General features: G+C 34.1%; 1 protein-coding gene across 1 annotated transcript in view; it reads left to right on the top strand.

The window, feature by feature from the left end:
- The window catches only part of LOC308655162 (solute carrier organic anion transporter family member 4C1-like), a gene marked incomplete at both ends in the record, with an annotated part of 55186 nt that overhangs the window by 19791 nt on the left and 9781 nt on the right, over positions 1–25614 (top strand). Inside the window, 7 exons of the mRNA XM_081305014.1 lie at positions 9183–9365; positions 11510–11606; positions 14041–14162; positions 15886–16004; positions 17362–17506; positions 18058–18253; positions 25182–25335. Coding sequence (XP_081161140.1) covers positions 9183–9365; positions 11510–11606; positions 14041–14162; positions 15886–16004; positions 17362–17506; positions 18058–18253; positions 25182–25335 — 1016 coding nt within the window. The remainder of the gene's footprint in view (positions 1–9182; positions 9366–11509; positions 11607–14040; positions 14163–15885; positions 16005–17361; positions 17507–18057; positions 18254–25181; positions 25336–25614) is intronic.

The raw sequence follows: 25614 nt of genomic DNA on the forward strand, positions 1-25614 counted from the left end.
TTTCTATTTCCTTTCATTTTTACCTAGAATATTTGGCAAAGATCCAGTGTCTACCACAAATTTTGTTGTTGCTTGTTATTTGTTTATAGGATCGAGTCAGAAAAGAAATGTACCACGTTTGTGTAGAATGTTAAAATATATAGCTTGTAAAAGGGTTCTAGCACACCAGATTTCACCATTTTCCAGTATATTATCCCACATATTATGGAGAACAGGTATTTGTTAATTTAAGGGATGGAGGAAAGAAGAAATAAAGGAGTGTTTCAAAAACGTAAGGAACAAAGTTAAATCACATATTTATTGAAAGAAGTCTAAGGATACTTAATATTACTAAAATGCTTGTGGAGTCACTAGGAATAATATGTGGAGGATTTTTATATTGAATAAGTAGGAAAATTATCCATATCAATGCCACTTTATTTTTGTAGATGATATTTCCTATCATTTCAATGTTATTATCAATCTAGTCAGGTTTCCAGGTTGAATTTCATACAAACAATACATCTGTAACAGAAGTATTTAGAGTTTTTTTTTTATGTTTTATGGACTTGGTGTTATTAAAATATTACGTAACAATATGATTGGACATTTCTAAATTTTTGTTTTATGGGTGTAGTTTAAGTGCTATAATATTGTGATCTGAAACACCATAAAATACTATTGCTTTTGTTTTTGCTAAATGCACCCATATCGAGGATATATTTTTATGTGATAAATCTCTGGTTCAAAATGAAGTTTATTCTCTAGATCTACTGTATCACTTCAATTTCATTAGTACATTGTTTAGTTTATGATTTCTACATATTTGTTTTCAGTTTGATCTGTTGTATTCTGACAATTTCAATTTTATTTTGCATTTCTGTATAATTTTAAAAAATGTTACTGTAGTATTTAGATCATATAAATTCTGAAATTTTCAGGCTTTAATTTATATATTATAAACTACCACTGCTACTATACAAACTTAGTTTTTTGGGGGTATAGGAGTCATAGTTTGTTCATCTTTCCAGTAACTGAAATAGCTGTGGCTCATATTAGCTATTCTGTAAATGTTTAATAATTAGAATTAGCACCCAGGGCTTTTTTACTATGAAATCCAATTTAATCTTATATTTTCATAGTAACCCTTCCTTTTCAAAAATTAATTTAAGACCTATAGTATGGACCTTGTAATGGATATTCTTCTTTTGCTCATTCAGAGCCTGGAGAGAGAGAAACTAAATGACCACACTATGCGTTAGAGGCAAAGTTGGTCCAATTATTAAAATATAAATATAATAATTCTAAGTCCTATGAACAAAAACTTGATCTGAATCTACATAATGGAGTTTCACAACCCTCTGTCATATTCCCAAGTCTAAGTCAGTCCATGGACTCAGAATTCATTATTCATGGGAAAACAGATCTTTTTGGAGGACGTTACAACAGGGCCAGGAGTATGTAATATGTCTGTTCTAAATCCGTCTTGGATGGGCTTGAAGCCTTTCAGCAGAATGTTGACAGGGAAGGGAAGTACTGATCCATCAGCTGGCAGAATTTGTGAACTAAGAGCTGTTATAGTTAGAAGGGCTAAGTACCAGTCCCCAAATACGATGTTAAGCCTGAAGTAGTAGCTTATCCTTAAGGGAATTAAAGAGTTTTGTGACACCATCAAAGATCTGAAACAGTGGTAGAGTGCTTGCCTAGCATGTGCAAGACGCCGGGTTCGATCCTCAGCACCACATAAAAACAAACAAACAAACAAATAAATAAATAAAATGAAGGTTTTTAAAAAAAAGATCTGAAAGACTTAGAAGTAGTGAGTCCTAACAATATTTCTTCTTTTTTTCTACACAATTTTCTAGTGCAAATGAAAGATAAAGTAATGGAGCATGACGTAGATCATTGTCAACATAGTCTGGTGGTAACACTAACCACAGTTGGTGCTATCTCCGAAGGAAACCAAAACAGTTTTAGATACTTAATATGTAGCTATTTACATTATAGATGTTTTCTTTGACTACTGCAAAGAATATTAGGGTGGCCTAGTTTCACTCAAAGAGTCAGATTATATTATTATTAACTTATCTCAGTACTATAAGAATCATCTTGGTCTCTATCTGGAGAAGTGGTTCTCAACTGGGGCAATTTTCCATGTCAGGAAACATTTTTGATTATTATAGCTGAGAAGGAGGATGCTTCTGGCATCTAGTAGGAAGAGACCAGAGACATTCATAAACTCCATACCACAGGAGAATTCTCCACCACCAAGAATGAGGTGGTCTCAAATGGCAGTAGTGCTAAGGCTATAACTATGGTCTAGAGGTACCATGATCATTTTATCACTCCACAGAACACCATGCTGGGTTTTACATTGATGGAATGAAGCTTGTTAGATATGAAGAATTGAAAAGTATTTTAGGTGCCTTAGAAAAACATATGCATGCCAGAGGAAAGGAGATAAACCACAAATCCTTTATAGAGGCCTACCGCAGCAGGTAAATTTCTAGTAGTTTGGCAGCCTGGGCCATGTCATATTACCTGTTGTGCTTCTTGCACATAAGGAAACATAGTACTTGGTTCATCTTTTGGAGTATTGGAGGCATCCATGACCTCGTTTGTGCACATACATCTGCCCATTTACTAGATAATGCATGAGGCTGCCAAAGTTTAGTTGGAAGTGAAGCAAAAGCAAGTTCTGCACCAGGTACAGGCAGTGTTTACAGCAGAGAGGATGTAGGAAGCTTCTGGAGATCTCCACAGGGAAATCATAGGGATATCAAGTTTTTATAGTAAGACTATAGTGTCTCCTGCCTACAACTGTTCTTCATTTGAAAAGCACATCTTGAATTCTGCCTAGATACTAGTAGGTCAGACTTAAATTTGCTTACCTTCACCATGTGACCTGTACTTCCCATTATGAAGTATGTGCTTTTTGTCAAACAAAGCATAAAATTAGATGCACGAAGTAGCATTCATTGTTAAATGAAATGACAGAAGTAGTTATGGAAATCATAAGCATCTATGTGAGCAAGCAGCTCACATAAAACTATCCTATTTGCTTTTAGTGTCTTGCATTTCCCATTCAAAAATGGAGAAGGGTCATCATTACAGAAATTAACCAAGCCTTACTATGAAAACTTAGATGTCCTCACTGTAAGGACCTCACAGAGATTTCCCCATGATTGGCAGGCAGAGGAGGAAGCGTAGCTTGCTTTACAGAGTTTGCAAGCTTCCTGGCACCCAATACTAGTAGCTGTGAATAACAGCCCAGTCATGTTCTACAAGGCAATGATAAACACAAATTCACTTAGATAAAGGGAAAGAAGGCCCTACCTTTAAGATTATTTTAGCAATTGACAAATAACTGAAAACTATAACTTAAAAAATCTGGCTTTCACATAGTGACTGCTACTGCTCACCAAGCAGTGCTTACAAGCTCTCTTGGGCACCAAAAGTACCCATAAATTTCATACTAACTTCAGAAGATTTCTCTGTCTTTGTAAAACCCCCAATCTTTCCTTTCTTCCTTGGACATACCAGAGGCTACCCTGGCCTGTGCATGTGTGTCATGCAAGAAAAAGGAAGGGGTGTGTGTATGTGCTTGATATTTACTTAAATAACTTGAGATGGATATTAAAAACATTTCCATAATAATTTCTATCAAGATAAAATTACAAACATTTTTGAGATAATTATTAACAGTCAATCTGCTTATCTAAAATACAGAACCTTAGGCTAACTGGATATTAAAAGAACAACAAAAAATGCTGAAAAGAAAAGGTAAGAAATACAATACCGTCTATTCAAACTCTTAGGTCGTGGATTCATTCATCCGTACTCATTGATTGTTTCGATGCACGCTATACCCCTTATTAGTTTCTAGGAGGGAGCACACAAACTACTCATTCACCATTGTCAACTCTGAAATCATTTAGAAGTCCTTCTAGTGTGTGACATACTGTGTACTGCTGATATTATCTGCAAAGTATCTCAAGCCCCAGTGCCTATGGTTTGGAGTCTCTTCAAAGTCTTGCCTATGCTGTATCTTGGGGATGACTCATTAGGTCATATTTCCTGGGTACCCAGTTATGAAAAATTAATTTACATTCATATTTTTAGATTTTACTATCATTTTCTCAATCTTATATTTGCATATTTTGTTCCACAGCTTTAGTCCTCTTTCTCAGATACTTCAATTATATGTATACATGATCCCCATTGGCTAGCTTATGTGTTAATTTTTTTAATCACTTTTTTATTTATTTTTCTCATTTCTATTCAGTATGTCCTTTGCTCTATTTTTTTAGTCTCTTTACATTGGATCTCTTTACATTGTATCTTCATTTCTATGGAGTTTTAATTTTTTTTTTCTTTTAGATTTCCTGCCAATGCATATTTCATCTTTTTTTTAAAAAAAATTTGTTTCTGCTTTGCTTTCTTCTTTCACATAAACAATTGTTTTGTTTCAGTATGAAATTTATATTTAAAAATTTTCCTCTGCTTCATGAAAATATTTTTGGGCTAATGCCCTAACATTAATTTAATTTAGTTTTAATTCTTCTATTTATTTTTCTTCTCAGATGTTTCTTTCTAATGAATTGGTCATTACATTTACAAAGTTTTGAAATGGCTGACAGAAACTAGAAAGACATTTCTTTTGGCCTAATGTTAATTTAATGTAATTATGCTGCTGGTTTTTCTTATAACATCTTTCTAAGGCTGCAGTAGCTGTTTTTTGAAAATTATTTCATTGACTCAGTTCCTGTTAGGCCCCCAGAGATGGTGAGTAATCAGGCTGTCATCCCAGGCAGGTGGGCTGTGCTGGTAAAGGCTACCTGCTTTTCAATTTCCACAAAGAGGGCAGAGCTGCCTGTGAGAGTCTTTGTGTAAACTCCTCCCACTCACCCTACTTAATGAATCAAAACTGCTTTGCTGCTCCCTGGCTCATTTCCTATTACAGACAAAGGATATGAATTTGGACTTGGGAGTATTGCTGATCCTCACCTGCAGGAAGAACATTTTCCTTTCTGCTGTTTTAGATGTTTTAGATGCCACCAGCCATCTTTGTCCTGTGGAAGAAGGACCTTTCCCTGAGCCCAGTGCTCAGAGGGCCCCACACCTTGCAAACATTGACATTCAAAGATCTTTTATTTTTCAAATTTTATAAGAAAGGCTTGAAAGACTGTTTTATAAGAAAGGTTTGAAAAAGGCTGTAAGGGAGATGCAGAAATGAGCTGAGCTCCCCAGGTAGGAAGGTGCTCTTGTGACTAGGGGAGGGGGGGTGACCAAATATAACAATCCAGCAGGTTTTTCTACCCTGTAGGGCCTTGTCTGGGAAATAGAGAGTGGGGACAGGGGATGAAAATTACACTTTCCTGGAAGAGAGAAAGTGAGGCTGCAGGCAAGTTTGCCAGCTCAATCTGCCTGATGCAGGTAATTAAAGAGAGTGGGTTCTCTGTAAAACCTTGCCTCTTCAATCCAACCTGGGAGACCCAGGCAGCTCCTAGAAATTCTCTCAGAAAAGGGACTGGGGGAATGGAATTCCACTGGCCTGACGCAGCATCCATCCTTCCCTACCCCTGGCTACAGGATGGGCCAAAGGGAAAGAGATTTCTTCAGCTTCCAGGTGTCTAGGGCAAATGCTTGGGAACAAGGCTGTGGGGCTCTGGGTCTGGGTGGGATTAAGGGTTGGGCTGAGCTTGATATTTAACTTATAAATATTCTGACATATGGTATGTGGATTTTGTTCTTTTGCTGCAGACTCTGCAAATATTATAGGCAGGACCTGCTACTGGATTCTCTATTAAGTGAAATTCTAATCTGTGATTTTAATGGCAACCCTATTCGGAATTCATAAACAACATAGGGGCTCCACCTTGTGGTGTGTTGTCAAATAACATGCCTCTTTTTTGTTGTTTCAATTTAGATTTTTTAAAATTTACATAGTACTTTACATAAGTATGGGGGACAGTGTTATAATTCACATGCAGACAGTGTGTCATGATAAAGTCAGTAAATTAGTATTTCTACGTTCTGTTAGCCATTTCAAAACTTTGCGATTAGTATTTCTATGTTCTTCCACATTTGTCATTTCTTTTTATTTGAAGCCTTTAAACTCGTTTCTTGAGGGTCTTTATAACCTTTATAGTAGGTTGTTGTTGTAAACTAATATAATCTCCCTACTGTAACGGAAAGCTTAGTTCTTGTTCCTGATGTCAATCCAATGAGAATACAGCTTTGAGAAAAAGGAAAATGAAGTTTATTGCTGTGGTATCAAAGGAGAAACACAAGGGAACACCTGTCGAAGAGGCTGTGATTCTTCTGCAGGAACTGAGGTGATTCAAAGGCTACATTCCAAGTGTTCTCTATTGGAGTTGTGATTGACTTGTTAATTTGGGCCATAGTCATTTCTGAGATCTTCTGGTTCCATCCTCAAAGTCTGGTTTACTTTGTTCCTTTGGTGGGTGTGTAGTCAAGGACAGATAAATCTGCCTAGGATGGGGAAGAAGGGTAATCCTATTTCCCTGGAGGTTAGGGAGGAAGAGAGATTAAAGAGGAGCTGAGAGAAAAAAAAGAGAAAGAAACATGCCCATGTAAAAAAATAACTTGCAGTGGAAGAGCAGTAAAGGCTATATTCAAAACATAAAGTGGTCCTTCGTTATACTACTGCGCTGTGAAACACCAGAATTTATTCTTCTATCTAACTGTATTTCGGTAGCCATTATCCAATTCCTCCCTATTAAGCAATGTTGAGTGTTTTCAAAACTGATTTTCCATTGAAAGTCAAAATCATAGGTTCAAATAATTTCCTCAACAGTATACACAGAGTTGTTGAATCCGTTTTATAAAATGATATTATAACAGTCCAATTTAATAAATTATTTTGTATTTGCTTCTGAAGTTCTTCAGGTCCACATTCATCTCTGAATGGAGGATTCCTTGGTAGATTGACTGTACTCTAGCAATATTTTTTTTCAAACAAGATTTATTCTATGAGGTTTAAGATGTGTTTAAACACTTGTTTTTGTCTTTATATCTGAAAGAGTTTGAGTATAAAGTTTGTGCATCATGTTATCTTTCATTTAATACATTTTTGGCATTCCTTCGTTCTTTTGTTGGATTAAGTACACACTTACTGGGTTTTAATTTGTTTTGATATAGTGGCACTTTGCCACTGAGCCACATACCCAGTCCTTTTTATTTTGTGACAGGTCTCACTGAGTTCTTGAGGCTAGCCTGAGGCTCACCTCAGCCTTCCAAATTTCTGGGATTTTTAGGCATACACCATCATGCCTGCCAAACATACTGATTTTTATCTCCCTCTGCATAAATAACTTTACCTTTGTGTCTTGTTTTTCAAAATGCTATTTCTTTACCTTCTAAAATCCAGTGAATTTGCAAGGGAATATCTTGGTTTCAAAAATCCTGCATCACATTTCACTCAGACATTCTATGTCTTTTTAAATTATAGATTAGTCTTCATTTATTTCAGGGAAGTTTCCTTATTTTACCTTGGAGTGTGTGTGTGTGTGTGTGTGTGTGTGTGTGTGTGTGTATAATATTTATTTCTAGATGATTAGGTATTTCTTTGTATTTTTTGAATCCTTATATATAATATTCTCTCACATTTATAAATTGTGGTATTTTAATTTTTCTTTAATATTCTTCATGTTTGCATCTTCTCTCCTTATAATTCTCTTAATCTTTATTTCCTTTTGATCATTCTAGTGTGATCCTCATTTCTGATAGTTTTGTTGTTTTATTTTCATGTCTTTTCTGAATTTTATCAGCCCATATATATTCTTTCCATATCAGCATGCTTCCATGAATTTATAAGCTCTGTTTGAATTCTCAACATTAAGAGGTGATTTTCAGTATCATTTTTTAAGTATCATAATGTGATTTTATTTATTTTATTTTTATTTTTTAAAAAATTATTTATTATTTTAAATTGTTATACACGAGAGCAGAATACATTTTGATTCATAGTACACAAATGGAGCACAATTTTTCTTTTCTCTGGTTGTACACAAACTAGACTTAATATATGTACCTAGGGTAATGATGTCCATTTCATTCCACCATCTTTCCTACCCCATCTCCCCTCCCTTTCCTTTCCTACCCTTTGCACTATCCAAAGTTCCTCCATTCCTCCCATGTTCTCTCTCCCTACCCCCCTTATGGATCAGCATCCATTTATCAGAGAAAACATTCAGTCTTTGTTTTTTTTTTTTTTTTTTTTTTTTTTTTGGAATTGGCTTATTTCACTTAGCATGATATTCTCTAGTTCCATTCATTTACCTGCAGATGCCATGATTTTATTCTCTTTTAATGATGAGTTATATTTCATTGTGTATATATGCCACAGTTTCTTTATCAATTCATATACTGAAGGGCATCTATGTTGGTTCCACGATTTAGCTATTATAAATTGTGCTGCTATAAACATTGATGTGGCTGCATCACTGGTATGATGTTTTAAAATCCTTTGGGTATAAACCGACACGTGGGATACTGGGTCAAAGAAACAAATAACCAAACAACCAAAAAACAAATAACCCAGTCAATAAATGGGCTAAGGAACTGAACAGACACTTCTCAGAAGAAGATACACGATCAGGCAACAAATATATGAAAAAATGTTCAACATCTCTAACAATTAGAGAAATGGAAATCAAAACTACTCATAATTTCATCTTGCTCCAGTCAAAATATCAGTTATTAAGAATACAAGCAACAATAAATGTTGGTGAGGATGTTGGATAAAAGGCACACTTTTACATTTCTGGTAGGACTTCAAATTGGCGCAACCAGTCTGGAAAGCAGTATGGAGGTTCATGATGTGATAATTTAGAAACTACATTCTTATGATATTTTTATGGAGAATTCTGTCATACAATTTGCTTTTCTTTTTTGGTTGTTATTTATCTTTCAATGAGGTGAATTATTCACTAACCAGATCTTTGTAAGATGTTTGCAGTAGGTTTCATTACTTAACAGAAACTTTCATTTGGGGCTGTAAAATGGGTTGCAGCCAGCAAAGAGACTGATGCCATCCAACTTTAGAAAGTCAAAATATAATCAAAGTGAAGTGATTGAAAAAAAAAGTAAGGACTATGTTAAGCAAAAATCATTTGTAAGCTAGATATTTACTTGATGAATTTCTGTAGATTCACTTTTTTTTTTTTTTTTAACTAAAGACACTTGCTCAACAACAAGGAATAGCACCAGTTGTACCTCATCCAACTCTTCGCTTTCTAACTACTTGTATGTCTTCATCTTGGGGCAACTGTTGCTGGGGACTGGAGGAACCCCTCTCTACACCCTGGGAACAGCCTTTATTGATGATTCTGTGCCCACTCACAAGTCTTCTCTCTACATAGGTAAGTTTAACCTCTAATATAATCATCCCAGGATCATTTTGTCCTATTGTTTACTTTATGAGTATACTTGATCTTTGTCAAGGTAAAGAAATTTGGTTCTCATTTTACAAGTAAAGCAAAACAGGCTTGGTAAAAAGTTATTTGTAATGTCATAGGCATTTCCATTAGGTAAATGCAGTATTTCCTTTATTTAACTATTTATTGCTATAACCAGATGATTAATAAAATGCATAATGATTTTTGCTTATATCCTCCCCTGGGCATGCTAACCTTCCTGGATGGAAAGAACCACTGGAGAAGCCTTTTGTCTGGGTTGCCTAAATCCTGGGGAACTTACACAGAGTGTGGCAATTGTGACTGGTTACATCTACGTTAACTTGAATAGACTCCACAAAAAACAAAAAAACAAAAACCAGAGGGTGTGTAGAAACTCTTACATTTTCATTTTAGATTAACACTTTTATATGAGTCCTTTTTTTTCCCCTTTGTGAACTAATTCTCGGTAAAATTCCTTCTCTGAAGTCTAGAGCTAACCAGACTATGCAAGGTGCTTCATCTAATTATTGCCTGATTAATTTTTATATGAGTTTTCTCTTTATTGTTTTTTATTCTATCATAAGAAACTCATTGCTGTAGTACTGAAAGTCAGTGTGTTCGGTGTGGCCCTGACAGACTACTAACTCTACCTGGGCACATCCTTTAATTTTTTTTTCTTTCTTTCTTTTTCTTTTTCTTTTTTTCTTTTTTTTTTTTTTTTTTGCCTCCAGTGCTGGCAGTTGAACCTGGGGGCTTTGTACAGTTAGACAACCATTTTATCACTGATCCATATGCCCAGATCTAGGTACATCTGTAATATGGAAACTTCTATAGCAACTGTGTGCTTTACAAAAGTTTTAAGATGTCCTTACAAAATTGTTGGTTTAACTGAATTGGTAATCATTTCTTTATAAGATCACCACTAAGCTAGGCATAGTGGCGCATGCCTGTAATCCCAGCAGCTTGGGAGGCTGAGACAGGATGATCATGAGTTCAAAGCCAGCCTCAGCAAAGGTGAGGCACTAAGCAACTCAGTGAGACCCTGTCTCTAAATAAAATACAAAATAAGGCTGGGGATGTGAGTCAATGGTTGAGTGCCCCTGAGTTCAATCCCTGGTACCAAAACAAACAAACAAACAAGATCACCACCAAAAAGAATTTATAAATTACTGATTTCTAGCATTTTTAAGATGCTCTTTTATTCATAAAATATTTTTGAGTATGAATTCTTTATATGTACACAACTACTTATGAATTATATAGTTTAATTTTTCTACTAAAGTATTTTTTACTTTTTAAAATACAGCTGTATTATAAATTAAGGAAGTTGGCAGATAGATAAAAATTATGTTTTCAGATCATCTTCCATGAGCTTCATTTTGGAGACTTGATTTAGTACATTAGTTATTTTTGCCATTGAGATGTACTTAGTTTAGGTAAAAACTAAGTTTCCTCTTCTTTTTTGTATAAGAATGAAAAACCCAGCAGTAGTCTGTAAGTTGGTAATACAGTTAATTTTTTTTATACACAGGAAAATGTTAAATATATAATAGACATAAATACGTTCAATTAAATCTTGCCTCTAGTTAAAAATGGAGAATGTCTAAAAACAAGAGGTTTAATGAATGTCTATTAAGAAATGGAATTAACAGCAGATAGAAGTTTCAAAATCCTTTTGTATGGCAATTTAAATACTCTCCAAGTGGGTGCAAAGTAAGGAGACTTCTTGTTTCATATTGTTTTATTTCCTGAGATTGTAAACACTAATTATCATTCATAATACAGAATAATAGTAGATGTGCTACTCATGCCACCAGTGAACGTAATCTAACTTTCCATGGAGTTGCAATTATTTTGGCTTGTTGTAATTATTAGTTAGACAGATTGTCTACTGACATACATTTTAGATTCCTTAACATAATTATTGATAAAATGATACCATTCAAATGGTATATTTATTGAATTTTTTGTAATTTTGAAGTAGACTTCCTTAGTTATATTTTTCTATAGCAAAATATTTGTCTTTTTTTCACTGTTGTTAGAGATGTAAACAAAGTTGTACATTTGGCTCTTTCCAATGTCTGTTTGTTTTTTTTCTTTCTTTCTAGGAATCGGCTATTCTATGTCAATCTTAGGCCCAGCCATTGGCTATGTTTTGGGAGGACAACTGTTAACCATGTACATTGATGTTGCTATTGGAGAAAGGCAAGGCAATATCTCTTTTTATTTCATTTGAGTCTATTTGATTTCAATATACTAACATCATAGATCATTTTCACTGTAGTTATTCAATATGTTGTGGGGTTTTTAAGCCACAAAACTGACCATATACAACTTTTATATGATATCTTATTCTGGCTGCATTGCTTCATAAACAAATACCATACCATCTCTTGGTGTAATAATGTATTTATTCATATATAAGGATATTTAATAGGGCTATGTGGTTAAATTTTTAGAAATACATTTTTTTTCTAAGATTTCATGCATTGTTCAAAATCAACAATTCAATATAAAGTAGTCATGTTTTCTGTAGATTTAGTTGGGGACAGCTAGCCTGAAGTATCTGATGGGGCTTTGATTCTCAGAATAAATTTTCTGGTAGCTCTGATAATGTCAAACAGATTACAATTATAATTATAATGTCATAGAGATCACTATTTTAATAACGTGGCAATATAATAATAATGATATATAATATTTATCCTATACTATATTCCAGACAGCAAATGTTTCCAATAAACATAACTTACATGTTTTCTTACTTAATCTTCCCAATAATCCTTTAAAGCAGCTGATACTTACAGGTTGGTAAGTAGCCACAACATTATTGAAGTAGATCTTTTAATTGCAAAATCCACATTACCTGCCTTTACCTTTTCCTGAATAGACAAATTAATGACCTTTGCTGAGAATCTGTTTTTTCATTTTACCATTGGGAATCATAACTGCACAATCCTTTGCTTGATTATAAGCAATGAATAAGGAAATGTGGTTCTTTGTATGTGATTTTTTTTCCCCTAGAGTTTTTAGTCTTAGTATAACCTTTTATAGACTGTGATAAGTTAAAACAAAACAAAGAAAAAACCCTCAATGGTTTAAAGATTTTGATGCAATACCTAGAATTCTGAAACTACTAGTGGAAATATAGGGAGAGTACTTCAGGATACAGATTGAGAAATGATTTTTTGGGTAGGACCCCAAAATTTCAGGAACAAAAGCAAACATTGACAAATTGGATTACATCAAATGAAAAAGCTTCTACACAGAAGAGGAAACAACAGACAACTTTACAGAATGGTAGAAAATGTTTGCTAGTTACTCATTTGATTTAGGATTGTTAATATCCAGATTTTTCTTAGGAACACAAAAATTTAACACAAGTTATTCAATTAAAGAATGGCAAATGATCTGAGTTAGAACTGCTGTTATACAAATAATATGGCAAGAATGTGGAGAAAAAAGGAAACTCTTATACACTGTGGTGAGAATGTAAATTTGTATAGCCACTATGGATAATAGTATGGAGGTTCCTCAAAAATGAAAAACGGAGCTTCCAAATGATCCAGCTATGCTACTTTGGGTGTATATACAAAGGAAGTGAATGTAGCATAAATCAGATATTTCTGCATACCCACGTTTGTTACTGCACTCTTCTCAATAGCCAAGATAGGGATTCAACCTAGGTACAGATAAATGGACATGTGAAAATATTTTATACACACACACACACACACACACATGACAGGATTAAATAAGAAAACATATATACACATATATATTTATGTGTATGTGATGTGCGTGTTTATATATACATATATAATGTATGTACACATATATATCAGAAATAAATACATATATATGAATATTATTCAACCATAAAGAAAAATAAAATTCTGTCACTTATAGCAAAATGAATGGTATTGGATGACATTATGTTAACAGAATAAAAGCCAGATACTGGAAGAAAATTATCACATGCTCTCTCTTATGTGAGGAAACTGAAAAACAAAATCAACTTGAAAGTAGAACAGTGATTTCTAGGGACTTGGGATGAGTGCCAGCGGACAAGGGGAGTAAGTGTAAAGATGGGTGGGTGGATAGGGTCAAGGCACACAGTATGCATGTGTGGAAATATCAGTGACTCCAAATCACTTTAGAAGAGTTTATACTTAAGTAAATGCTAAATGTGAAGCCCTGAATGTGGGCTTTCAACATAGGTCAGTGATTTTTTTGTGTGAGATATATTTAATTAATTTTAAATAATTATATAATAATTTTAAGTAATTTTAACATAGTAGAGGGTAAAAACAGCCATAGTTTAATAAAGAATCCTCAGAAATTCTATATATATGTTTTCAAATATCCATCATACTTATTAACTGTTAAATACTTTAAATTTTATGTCACATTTATTGTTTTAAAAAACTTTGTAAATAATTATTCATTTAACTTATTAATGTCTGCTACCATTGTCTGATTATCAGAAAAGGTATCAATAAAAATTTGGTTATTATGATAATATCATACTTGATTCTCTTTAATTTTCGAGTCTATGCTTATCATAACTGAGTTTTAATTAACAACATTGACTTGGCTTTTACCTCCTTTTTTTTTTTTTTTTTTTTTTTTTGTTTAGCTCTGGTATCACTGAGGATGATCCACGATGGTTGGGGGCTTGGTGGATTGGATTTCTCATATCTTGCTTCATTGCTTGGTCTTTGATAGTACCTTTCTCTTGCTTCCCAAAACATTTACCAGGTAAAAAAGTTTTCTTTAAAACCAGAGTGTTTTTTTCCAATTCTAGCAAGGATGGAGTTTTCTTTTTTTGGTAAGGAGATTGAACGCAGGGCCCTGTCCATTGAGCTAAACCCCCAGTCCTTTTCTTTTGTGTATTGAGGCAGGATCTCACTAAGTTTCTTAGGGTCTCGCTAAATTGCTGAGGCTAGCTTTGAACTTGCCATCCTCCTGTCCCCACCTCTAGAGTTGCTGGTTATAAGTGAAAGTCACTGGGCCCAGCCAGATGTTGTTTTCTATATGACTAATAAGATTGTACATTTGTCCACTTTGCTTTTGTATAGAATCTCAGTTGTGTACATATGTAAACTTTTGAATACATAACTTTATTTTAGACAATTTTTACTTGCAATTTTAATATGCATGTATTTCTCCTTAATATATATATATGCATTTTTAATATGCATGTATTTCTCATTAATATATATATATATGCAATTTTAATATGCATGTATTTCTCATTTATATATATATGTATATATATACATATATATATTTATATTTTCATCTCCTTACTACTTACTAAATTTGTTTTAATTTGTTTTATCTGGAGTCCTGCTTTATTATATTACATTGTAAGATACAATATCTTTAAAACTCTTAGTTTGTATTTTGTTAATGACTAATTTCAAGGAACATTCTGCCTCAAATCCTTCATGTTAATTATTTGTGGTTACAAGTGCTTATTTTTTTCAATTATCATTGAAGTCATATTGTAATACATTCATTTTTATCATATCTTAATACTAGACATTTATTTAAAAGGAAAAATTTAATAGAGAATAATGTTCATTGTCCTCTCTGAGATCTTGCTTCTGTATCTGAAATAAGTATATAGAAGTACTCTTCTCTAGGTTGGGAATATTTAGTGATTCCCATTGTTATTTGCAAAAAGATAGATGATTAATTTTTGGAAATGGGCAAAAGAGAACTTGACAGATTAAAAGTAGATGAACTCATTGATTTCTTTTTACTGCAGGTGTCCTCCAATTTATGATTTCATATGTTGACTATTTTCTCAGATTTATTCACATTGTACTATTGAAAAATGAAGCCAGGCCTGGTAGCACTTGTCTGTAATACCAGCTACTTTGGTAGGCTGGGAATTTGCAGGAGGATTGCAAATTCAAGACCAGCCACACCAAAGTAGATGTTCAGCAACTTAGTGAGACTTTTACTTAAAAGACTGGGGGATATAACTCAGTGATGAAGTGTACTTGGTTTCAGTCTCCAGTACAAAATTAAATAATAATATTGAAAATGAAAGGGACATTGTGATAGTAAATATTATTTTTCATCTACCAAGAATCTTAGAAAAAAAAGAGGAAAGAAAAATAGCCATAATGTACTTTAATATATAAAGGATGAGAAAGAGAAACATTTGAAATGTAGACAACATGTTAAGAGACTTGAAATGAAGGAAATTTATAGGAGATGAGAGCAAAATTGTCTCATTTTAATGTTTAGACTGTTGGAACTTCCTTAGGTAGTGGTAAAGAAAGTTAGCTCTTGGGCCGGCCTCATCGCAGACATAAATATTTGTACCATTTTATTGACAGAGAGGAACTTTCCTCTTTTGTTATAGAATTTACATAGCTGTGGAACTTTGTGTCAATTAAAAAGTAAGCATTTTTTGAAATGGTGAGTGGGATGATAGAGCAAGTACGTTTACTATTTTTTTCCCCAGGTACAGCAAAAATTCAAGCTGGAAAAATTTCCCAGACTCATCAGCATAAGAGTAGTTCCTTGCAACACACAGATGAGAATTTTGGAAAAAGTTTTAAAGATTTCCCAGCTGCTCTGAAGGTGAAATAAACTGTTTTCACTTTCACTTTTTTCCCCTTACTTTCCTTCCATCCCTCATCTGCATGTACATAATGCATATGTAAAACACACACACAAACCTTTTTGTAGTATATTTTTGTTTGCTCACTTACTGAAATTCTACATTTTATCAACATTTCTTCAGATTTAGTTTTTTTCCCCTTGAGAACAACTATTCCAGAGTAGAATAGCTGAAAAAGCATGAGTTATTTTATTGGTGATATCAATAATCTGTGGTCCCCTTTGTTAACTAGCCCATTTTCCCCTCTTATTTCCCTTATGCAGTGCTTGATCACTTGTCACTGAAGCCTTTTCCTTCTCCCCTCAGCCACCTTTCGTCTCCTCTCCACATGTGCACATTCTTGTAAGCTTGTTCATAACTTAATTCCAACTACTATTATTTTCTCTTACAGTAGCTCTGTTCTGTTTGATATATTTTCCTTAACTTATTTTATAAATTATAATTTACACTACTTTCAAGAATTATTGGTTTCCATTTTTTTTTATCCTTATACCTTCTGTGTAGAAATCCCTATACTGATTCAGTTCTCTATGAGTACGGAGTTTTATTGCTGCTTTTCCTTGGATGGGATACCACCTAATATCCTTGAATGTCTGAATAATATTTCTGACTAAATGAATATTTTGAGGGTCATTCCACTTTAATTCCAGTAGTTTTTGGGTACTGTTTGTTCTTTTCTATGTAAATGTGTTGCAGTTGAAGTTCCAGGTTAGTATGAGGTTGATTTTCTATGTGTTAATTTGCAAAAATTTTCATGTATCTGATTTCTAGTTAATGCTTAAGCATAAAGATTAGAAGCATTCCAGCAATAAAGATATTTAGTTGTTCAACTTTATTCTAAATTTCAGACTCCTTATTCTTTGTGTGTCATTATGATCCTTAGAGACCAATCTCATCTGTGCTCATAGTCTCAAGGTTTTTGTTTAGTGGACATAAGAATTCAAAACACAATTAAAAATCAAATAAGTGGATTTATAGTACATGCATCTATAATAATAAGTGTGGGTAAGGAAACCTTTCCAAGTGAGCTTCTACCTTCTGTCTCTAGCCTGTTGAGTGTAATAAAGGCATGATCATGGCACTGATGAAGTCTCTATAATTCTCTAGATGCTTCACCTACCCATTTTCTCATTAATACATATGTAAATCTATTAATTATCCTTAGTTATATTTTGATACTGGAGAGAATGCTGTAATTTTACAGGCTAATATTGTGTTTATTGAAAGTTTTGATATTTCACAATGCTACCATTTTAATGCTGCACTTTGCAGTATAATCTTAGTTATTCATTTGGTCAACTGTATTTTTTTCTTTAGAATTTGATGAGGAATACTGTCTTTATGTGTTTAGTTTTATCAACTTCTTCAGAAGCCTTAGTTACTACTGGATTTGCAACATTTTTACCTAAATTTATAGAAAATCAATTTGGACTGTCATCCAGCTTTGCAGCTACCCTTGGAGGTAAAACTTTTTCTTTGTCCTAACTTAATCTAATAATTTTACTTTACCACAGCAGCACATTTTCAGTAGGATAATATATAATTTTGAATATCTTACACCTTGAAATTTACACTTTATACTTAAAATTTTTCAATTTCTTTTTCTGTTTTTTAGTTGTAAATGAACACAATACTTTTATTTTGTTTATTTATTTTTATGTGGTGCTGAGGATCGAACCCAGTGCCTCACACGTGTGAGACAAGCGCTCTACCACAACCCCAGCCTCTACACTTTATACTTGTTTGGATAAAAGTTTCTGATTTTATGACAATTCATTGTATGAACCTGAGATAGACAATTCTATCAGGCTAAAGAGAATATCTTTATGTTCAACAGTTAATTTTACTAAACCCTTACTTAATAAAACTACTTTCATTTATGCAGTATTTTTATGTTGGCTGAAAACTTCTGTATGTTAAACCATATTGTAGCTTGCTTTTTACTTTTTCCCAGTTGTCAGATTGATTTACTCAGTATTCCTGTGTTTTCTCTCTTGCCTTTTTTCTCCTTAGGAGCTGTTTTGATTCCTGGAGCTGCTCTTGGTCAGATTTTAGGAGGTGTTCTTGTTTCAAAGTTCAAAATGACATGTAAAAATACAATGAAATTTGCATTGTTCACATCTGGAGTTGCACTTGTGCTGAGTCTTATATTTATTTATGCCAAATGTGAAAATGAGCCATTTGCTGGTGTGTCTGAATCATATAATGGGTAAATATATTTCAATGCTTTTTTATATTACTATCAGAGTAGCAAACTATGTATGCATTTACAAGTATATGCATTCTTAAATTATGATTAATTGACTTTTTTTTTTTACTTAGAAGGCTTTTTATTTCTATGAAAGAGCATGTGGAATTTTTTGTTTTGTTTTACTTTTAGTCTGAATAATTGATATCTTCTTTAAAAAATTGTGTTTGTTCAAAGAGCTTTTAAGAAGAAAATGCCATATACTGGGTGGGCACTATACCTGCCTCAGGGTTACAAAGACTAATACAACACAATATTTGATTAAGAGATTCACACCTACCATGTGAATGTGTTCCCCAAATGTATATGTGTTGAAATAATTTCCATCTTTATAGGGCAATAGTATTTTTTGTGTGTGGGGGGGGGGCTGGAGATCGAGGGCCTTGTGCACACAAAGCAAGCACTTTACCAACTGAGCTATATCCCCAGGCCAGTCAATAGTATTTGGAGGTAAGGTCTTTAGAAGATACTTAGAATAAGAGGAAGTATCTAGAGTACAACCTCCCTGATGATGTTAATGGCTTTATAAGAAGAGGAAGAGAGACCTCAAGCCGGCTTTCTTTCTCTGTCTTGCTTTATGATATCCTCTACCATGCTCTGATATAGCAAGAAGGCCCTTACCAAATACTGAGCAGATACTGGCACTGTGTCCTTGGACTTCTTGGCCTCCAGAACTATGAGCCAAATAAATTTATATTCTTTTTAAATTACCCAGACTAAGGTATTTTGTCATAGCAACAAGAAAACAAACTAAGATAACAATCTGGGTAGAATTTCGCATTTTATTTTCCCGTTAATTTTTTTAAATTAAGATTATTCCATATTTTTTTAAATTATTATTGGTTGTTCAAAACATTACCAAGCTCATGATATATCATCTTTCATACATTTGACTCAATTGGGTTATGAACTCCCATTTTTACCCCAAATACAAATTGCAGAATCACATCGGTTACACACTCACGTTTTTACATAATGGCATATTAGTGATTGTTGTATTCTGCTACCTTTCCTATCCCCTACTATCCCGCAACCCCTCCCCTCCCATCTTCCCTCTCTACCTCATCTGCTGTTGTTCAGTTCTCTCCCTTGTTTCCCCCCCTTTCCCCTCACAACCTCTTATATGTAATTTTGTGTAACATTGAGGGTCTCCTACCATTTCCATATGCTTTCCCTTCTCTCTCCTTTTCTCTCCCCCCAGTCGTCTTTGTTTAATGTTAATCTTTTCCTCATGCTCTTCCTCCCTGTTCTTAGTTGCTCTCTTTATATCAAAGAAGACATTTGGCATTTGTTTTTTTTAAGGATTGGCTAGCTTCGCTTAGCATAATCTGTTCTAATGCCATCCATTTCCCTGCAAATTCTATGATTTTGTCATTTTTTAGTGCTGCGTAATACTCCATTGTGTATAGATGCCACATTTTTTTTATCCATTCATCTATTGAAGGGCATCTAGGTTGGTTCCACAGTCTAGCTATTGTGAATTGTGCCCCTATGATCATTGATGTGGCAGTATCCCTATAGTATGCTCTTTTAAGATCCTCAGGGAAGATTATTCCATATTATTAAATTTTCTTAATAGTTGGGTTGAAAATAAAATAAAAGATTAAAATGAGGCTAGTCCCAGGTATACCATTGTTGTGTCTACTTAGAAATCTATGTGTATTGTAGAGAAATATGCAATTTGCTAATCTGTGCTATAAATGTGTTTCTACCTCTAACCAGTTTGACTATTTGCCTTTCTTTCTTTGCCTTATTTATCTTGCTTTGAAATCCTAAGACACGAGAGGGTGATCAGGCAGGAGGCATTGCACAGCAGTGCATTTTGTAGTTCACAGTAGTGCTTTAATTATTCCATTAGATGTGCATAAGGCTGTTGAGGGAGGTGGTACTCCAGGTCCAGGACACCATAATTCTGTGTTATTCAGCATTTCAGATGGTAAAATGAATTGTAATTTGTTTGGAAAGTTTGTCAATACCAATAATCATGATTTGTAGTTGTTATTCACATGTCTATCATTCCTTCACATCAGTGTGATGCCCAGTGTACTAAAGTAGTGTTTGGTTAAGCTCCATAACATGTATACAACACTTGTTGAATGCTTGCTCTGCAATATCCTTATTCTAAAGGAGAGGTTTGAAAGCACAATAGTGAATGAACAATGACTTAAGTCATTGAGGATGTACAAAGTGCTATGTAAATCAAAAGGAGAGCTTTCTATTTGATTTGATTAGATTCAGAATGAGTTCATGGCCATATAAAAAACTGAGTTTAAATCAGGTAGAGATACAAGAATTTTGAGATTGATAGGTTAGAGAAGAGGGGAAGATAGAGGTGTAAATGCTGTAAAAAGTGAAGGCTAGATTCAAGGATCAGTTTGAATGGGGCTTCTTATGTTATATGTCTAGAAATATTAGAAAAATATCTAGGAATGTTGAAAAGTAGGTAGAAGTAAGTTGTGTAGACCTGACTTTCATCCTTATAAACTTTACACAAACTTATCACAACAAAGCACCTTTTTTCCATATTCTTTTTAGAAAAACAAAATTTTAAATAGTTTATTATTCCAAGTAACAAGATAGATATGAATTCACTTGATATTTTTCTGTTCTGCACAAGCATTACTACCAGGTGAGCTTTCCTTAGCATAATCAGTAAAAAAGTCAAGGTGTGTTATTTGAGTTTGAGGAGGATATAGGGACTGATTATCAAGGTATGTCAAAATCTGGAACATAAAGATAGTGATTAATATATATGCACATCTCTTGGTGGTGCAAAAAACCCTGAAAGTTAGTGTCATACACAAACCCACATTCACCCATGTTTATGTATGTGTGTATAGAGAGCTATAAATAGAGATAGGGCTTGATGTCACAAAGTAGGTGTGACAATGTCTGATTATTTTTCCCTGTGCCCCCCAATTCTTAATTTTAGCTTTTATACCTGCACATTAAAATGTTTATGTCATGACCACTTAGTCAAAATAGCCTCATCCAAGAAACATGAGTATAAGAAAAAGGAAAGAGCAAATCAAGAAGCTCAAGAAGTACCACTTCAGGGAGGAAGGGAAAGGTTGTGAGGATGCAGTTTCTAGTATAGAGGTGCAGAGAATCTTTACTCTGCCACATACAATTTTCTAACATTTTTATATTGCCTTGACATTTGATAAAATCCTTGTGTCTTAATTTGGTAATTAGTGCTGGTGATGGTGATTTGTGTTTCATTTTGTATTTAAAACCTTATAAAATATGATATTCCATAGTAAGTACATACAATATTTTTTCTGAATATATCCATAGCTACATTTTCTTTGCTTATGAAATAGCTCTTGAAAAAAGCATAACTATTATTGCTATAGTTTCAGGGAATTACTTGCCTATTGTAGAGGCATAATTTTAGAGTGATAGTTTGAATTTAAATAAAAACTTAGTGTTTAAATTCTACTACTTGTGATAAACATGCCTATTTTTAAAACATTAAAATATTTAAAGTAAAATATTTAAAAGTAATTCTAATGGTACGTGCATATAAACCATATACTTGGCAAACTCTTACTATTTTTCTACTAATAGTTTCTCCCTTGCCTTACAAAATAAATATTTATAAAATAGGGAGGCTAAAGTGACCTACTCTTCATAATAAAATGTACATTCTATGCACTGTAGTTTTCATTATTCTGTCTTATACTTTGTGTATTCTCAGTAATTATTTATAAATAACATGAGAATTATATATTAGAAAATTTAAATTTGAAAATTATTGTATTAAGGCTCTTTCTGAAGGTGAAGGGTTAGTTTCTCTGTAGTCCTCTCTCAATATTTGTGCTGGAAATTTTTTGTGAGTTGAGGTGGTAATGTTTGTGTTTGTCAATAAAATCATAAACCTGGCAACAGCATGTAGAATAGGTTAGACTAAGGAGAGACTCCAGGCAGAGTGACAGATAACTTATAATAATCTACTCTTTTGACAACACTTTCCTTCACACTTCCCATGCACTTGTTTATGGTGTGTTTTCTACCTTTCTCCTTAATCTATCTCCTTCATGAACCTCTCATTCTCTACTTACCAAAATGCCATTTTTCAGCTTAGCAATATTATCAGCTAGTACTTGGATATGCTAATTCATTTACTGTTTGATTTCCAGTGTGAAAGAGTTAGCTTAGCTTCAAGGTGGCACAGATTCATCATTCTCCCTTTCTGTTTTTCTCCCTTTCACCTCTGGCCCTGGTTTTTTGGTTAGATATCTGGCAAGTGCATTTTAGAAACACTTTTAGATGTATTGCTACCACTTTGGTAGTTTAGTGCAAAGTTGGAGCTCACTGCACAGTCATTAGCAGGTGGGCCCCCTATACCTTAAGCTCTTCTCACAAGGCTCTACTTGGCTGGTTTTATCAAGGCTCCTGGTTTTAGCTATATCTGTATGCAAATAGATTTTAAGATTTCTAGCTTCCAGCTATGTTCTTTACCAAATTTGATACTCTTAATCTCTGTACATATACAACCATACTTGTTACCTATTTTTCAGAACTGATTCTCCTTTTCTATTGCACCACTGGGAGTCGCCTTTGACTTTTCCATCCTTCAATCTTCAATCAGTTAACAAATCATCAGATCTTACTGGCTGCACAACTAAAATTTTTCTCCAACCTATTTTCTGCACATTTTCTTGTATTTAAAATACAATATAATCACAGTTATAATTGGCATTCCGAGAGGCTGTTTCCCAGTTTTCCTGTACTGTAAATAAGACAAAAGATCAAATTATCTATGTTCATTAAAAGTTGTGATTTTTTTCAATATTTTTTGGTTGATTTAAAAGTTATAAACTTTTAATGAGCAAATCAGAGCATTTCCATATCTTGCCATTCATTTATTTTTTCATTCAACATATGACCACTGAATGAAAAAATGAAATATCTGTCTTTGCACATAGGATTATCTCTTTCTGGGGGGAAGACAGTCAAAATAATAGTTATATGTAATCATGTTTTTTATCTTAAAATAACAGTTCTACTTTGTATAGTCATCACCTGTTGTCTAGGGTCTTCTAGTTGATCTCCTTTCTTCAAGTCCATACTCTGCACAACCTCTAGGATTACTTTTTGAAAATGAACTTCTGAAATGTCATTTTTGTTATAAAAATACTTATTATTTCCCGGTGTGGTGGCACATGCCTGTAATCCCAGCAGTTTGGGAGGATGAGGCAGGAAGATTGTGAGTTCAAAGACAGCCTTAGCAAAAACGAGGTGCTAAGCAACTTAGTGAGACCCTGTCTCTAAAGAAAATACAAACTAGGGCATGTGGCTCAGTGGTTGAGTGCCCCTGAGTTCAATCCCCAGTACCCCCACCTCCCAAAAATACTTATTATCTTTTGCCAGTAGGTTAAAGTGTATTATTTGTAACAAGGCCCATGAAGAGCCTAATTAATCTGGTCCCTAATTCCTCTCCAAGTACATTTCCTCTCACTCTTGACTTCAGACACCATTTATATTTCTCCACATCCACAGGTTGCTGTTTCTCACTACTATGCCTTTGTGCCAGCTTTTTCTGAACACCCCCCCCCCCCAACACCACCACCTCATTGCCCAGCTATATCTTACTCATCCTTTAAGATTCATCTCAGGAAGTAGCTCCTCCAGTATCTCTCCTCCAAACTCTGGCTAGTGTTAGGTGACTGTCTCTGGTTCTTCTAGAATGCACTTTGCAAATATCTAACCATACTCAACATGTTACTATGCAATTGTCTTATGTTTTACTGTATTCCTAGACCCTGAAGTCTCTAAGGGCAGGGACTATCTTATACTGCTTTGTATTCCCATTACCTAGCATAGGTCCTAACACTTGTTCAATGTGTATGATTGAATGAATGAATGATGCATTGGGGAAGCATCTTTGATTAAAGTAACTCATTATATCATGAAAGATATTGCTTTTTGTAAGCCTTTTTAAAATGACCCTAGACCTAGGGATCAGGAAAAGTATATTTGGCAAATACAGAAGAGTAACCTAATCTTTAAAGGCCTCAGTTTTCCCATTGGTAAATTGAATATATTGAATGACATGATTTTATTCATCGTATTTGGATAAAAATTCTGGGAACATAATACCTGGGGACATTTGGCAAATGTCTGGAGACTTTTTGGCTTTCAAAACTAAGGAAAACACTATTGACAGACATCTGGTAGTTGGAGTTTGGGAATGCTGCTTAACATCCCACAATTCACAGAACCAGTCTACACAATCATTGTCTATCACCAGAACCAAAATCTGCTTTCTTTGCTTATTCTGATTTGCTGCCTCCTCCTCCTCCTCCTCCTCCTCCTCCTCCTCCTCCTCCTCCTCTTCTTCTTCTTCTTCTTCTTCTTCTTCTTCTTCTTCTTCTTCTTCTTCACTGGCAGGCATTATAAAACTATTATTTTTACTGCTTCTGCATCACAAGAAAGTAAGCGTATGTGCAAAGGTGGAAATTTTGTGTTATATGGTCAGTAATCCTGTGCTCAGTGAATGAATAAATGACTGAATGTGAAGATATGACAATGCTCTGAACTTGTCTTTAAAAGTTAAGACCTAGAGCTGAGTGTGGTAGTGCACAACTGAAATCCCAGTGACCTTAGAGGCCAAGACCAACCTGGGCAACTTAGGGAAACTGTGTCTCAAAAAAAAAAAATAATAAAGGGGGGTGGTGCTGAGAATGTACCTCAGTGATAGAGTGCCCTGGGTTCAAACCTTAGTATCACAAAAAAGTTATGACATACTCAGAAAAATGAGAAATTATACCCCATATGATTCAAATGTATGATATGTCAAGATCATTGTACTGTCATGTGTAACTAAAATGAAACAAATTTTAAAAAGTTATGACATAGAGAATTTGATCTTTTGTCTTTACAGAACAGGAGAACTGGGAAAATTGACAGCCCCTTGTAATAGCAATTGTAGCTGTTCACGATCCTATTATTATCCACTCTGTGGAGTAGATGGAGTCCAGTATTTTTCTCCATGCTTTGCAGGTTGTTCAAATTCTGTTTTAGATAAGAAAACAAAGGTAAGTGTGTCTGCTACTTTATCTTTAATGAGGCAATGTATGCATTTATGATAGTTCTTTTGATCTTATAGTGGAGTTGCTTTATCTTCCTGTCCCTCCTCCATTAAAAAAACCCAAACCTGCTGATGATAAACACCCTTCTTCCTTTATGACTCAAGTGGTTCTTGTTGAAATATCAATTTGGCAATTATTCACACATATTTTTGTAACATCACTTATGTTGTTAGAAAGACTTCCAATTTCTTCCCAAACCAACATGTGTGAGTGTATGTGTGTGAA

Source organism: Spermophilus citellus (assembly GCF_964194105.1).
Source record: "Spermophilus citellus genome assembly, chromosome: 1".
Lineage (NCBI taxonomy): Eukaryota > Metazoa > Chordata > Mammalia > Rodentia > Sciuridae > Spermophilus > Spermophilus citellus.